This window comes from Dipodomys ordii, unplaced genomic scaffold (genome assembly GCF_000151885.1).
Source record: "Dipodomys ordii isolate 6190 unplaced genomic scaffold, Dord_2.0 Scaffold68, whole genome shotgun sequence".
Lineage (NCBI taxonomy): Eukaryota > Metazoa > Chordata > Mammalia > Rodentia > Heteromyidae > Dipodomys > Dipodomys ordii.
In genome coordinates this window covers 7246815-7249130 of record NW_012267284.1, presented here as the reverse complement: position 1 = coordinate 7249130, position 2316 = coordinate 7246815, and the positions used below count along the sequence as shown (strand labels likewise).

Sequence of the window (2316 nt, the reverse complement as noted above, 5' to 3'; positions counted from 1 at the left end):
CTTATTCAACCCTTTATCTCAGTCACACTTCTGCTATTCAACAACAACAGCAGCAAAAAGAAAAAACCTTCAAAGTTCCTATTATGGTTGGGGATTTAGCTCAGTGGAAGAGCACTTGCCTGGCAAGTGCAAGACCCTGAGTTTAGTCCTTAGCTTTGAAAAACAAAAAGCTCCTATTACTTTCAATGTGTGTGTGTGTGTACGCACATGCCTTAGTAGTGGGGCTTGAACTCAGGACGTGGGCACTGTCCCTGAGCTGCTCTACTTAAGACTAGCCCTCTATCACTTGAGTGGCATCTCCCTTTCCAGCTTCTTGGTGGTTAATCGGAGATCGAGTCTCATAAACTTTTCTGCCAGGGCTGGTTTTGAACTGTGACCCTCATATCTCAGCCTCCTGAGTAGCTAGTTGTCTAGGCTTGAGCAGCACGCAGCCAGATACACATTAAAATTTTTAAAGGCATACTGGAGAAGAGTATCAACAAACTGGTAAGGAAGGAGGAGTCGTATGACAAGTACTACAGTTAACAATCCTTTCACCTCTGGTTATGGGACCGGGAACTTAAAGAGAGCCGAAAGCACAGACAAACCAGGGCAGGGGGCAGGGGGCGGGGGGAGGGGTGCGGCAAGGCCGGGCGGGGCTCCCGGCCCCCTCCCCGTCCCGGGACGCACCGCCAGCACCGCGCCCTCGCTCAGCACCAGGTAACCCAGCTGGTCCGGGATCCGCTCCAGCCCCTGGGTCAGCGCGGAAGTCTGATGGGCGAAAGCAGGAGAGTGAGAACGCCGAGTCCCCCGGCGATGGCCTGCAGCACCCCCGCTCCCTCACCACCCCGGGCCCCCCAGCTTTCCGCTTCCCACCCGGAGACCCTCGAGGCCCCGCTCTCCAAGCCCCTCGATTACCCCTCGGCCCTCCGCGGCGCCAACCCTGCCATCTCCAGCCCCTCGCCGGCCCAGGCCGGACGGGGGGAGGGGGGACAGGGCAGTGCAGGCCTCGCGAGGACAACCAGAGATTGGGGACCAGGGACGCGGAACCCCCGACACGTACTCCCGCGCATGCGTCCACACTCACCATCTCGGCCTCGGTTGCTGGGGCAGCGCCTTACCAGATAGGTAGCTTCCGCTAACAAACCTGGGTCACGTGCTCACAGCAGGCCGTCCGGGTCGCCTAATACGCTGCCTGCCCTAAGCCACGCCCCTAGCATGCCAATTGGACTGTAGCTACGTCGTTTGATAGAGTTAGCCAATAAGAAGCAAGCACTGCGGGAGGCACTCGTGGATTGGTTGCACCTCCCGGTCCCTCAGTTTCAGAGCTGCGGAGCGTCACTGAGCGCCGGGCCTGAGCGGGCGAGGCTATGGCTGTGCGCCTGCGCATGAAAGGCCTCCTTCTACCCTAGACAACCTATTGGTGTAAATTCAGGGGTGTCCCCTCCACTTGTGTATCGTAAAACGAGAGACTGATATAAATAATCTTGAAATGCTAAAGCTGTACAAATGCTACTCATTTCTACCCAAAGCACAAAGATTTCCCAAAGTGAATTTTGTTGCCTAAATTTGCTGAAAATAAAGGTGAATTGAGACCCTGGCTAGAAATGCTGAATATTTCCTAAGAGGAAAAAAAAAATCTTTTAAGTTGTCTTGCTGTCATTTTTATTATATATAAAAGCATCACAAAATGTACTTATGCACAGGAATTGGTTTTATTTTTTTGCAAATAGGGTTTGAACTCAGGGCTTTGAGTTTGCTCAACTTCAGCCATGTCTCTAGTCTGTTTTTGTTCTTGTCTTGTAGGTAGTGGGGCTTAAACTCAGAGCCTGGGCACTGTCCCTGAGCTGCTTTTACTCAAGGTTAGCACACTATCACTCGAGCCAGAGAACCACTTCCAGCTTTTTCTATTTATGTCGTATTGAGGACTCAAACCCAGGGCTTCATGCATAGTAGGAAAGCACTTTACCACTAAGCCACATTCCCAGCCCCTCTTTACCACTTTGAGCTACAGCTCCACTTCCAGTTTTCTAATGATTAATTGGATATAAGAGTCTCATGAGCTTTCCTGCCCTGGTTGGCTTAGAACCACAATCTGCAAATCTCAGCCTCCTGATTAGTTAGGATTACAAGCACAAGCCACCAGTCTGGTTTTATTGCTAGTTAATTGGAGATAGAATCTCATGGACTTTCTGTTTGGGCTGACCTTGAACTAGGACCCTCCTGTCTCTCAGCCTCCCAAGTAGTTAGGAGCTACAAGCATGAACTACCAAAACCCAGCTGAAGAGCCTGATGCATGAGTGTCTCCATCTTTAAGCTAGTTGTTAGGTTTTTAAA

At 51.3% G+C, this 2316-nt stretch overlaps 1 protein-coding gene across 1 annotated transcript in view; it reads right to left on the bottom strand.

The window, feature by feature from the left end:
- Lamtor4 (late endosomal/lysosomal adaptor, MAPK and MTOR activator 4) overlaps positions 1–1158 on the bottom strand; it is an 11325-nt gene extending 10167 nt beyond the window's left edge. The window contains exons 1-2 of the mRNA XM_013023520.1: positions 1067–1158; positions 670–750 (exon numbers count right to left, since the gene is read on the bottom strand). Of these exons, the coding sequence (XP_012878974.1) occupies positions 670–750; positions 1067–1069 (84 nt within the window). The 5' untranslated portion in view covers positions 1070–1158. The remainder of the gene's footprint in view (positions 1–669; positions 751–1066) is intronic.
- Between the last annotated feature and the right edge of the window lie 1158 nt (positions 1159–2316).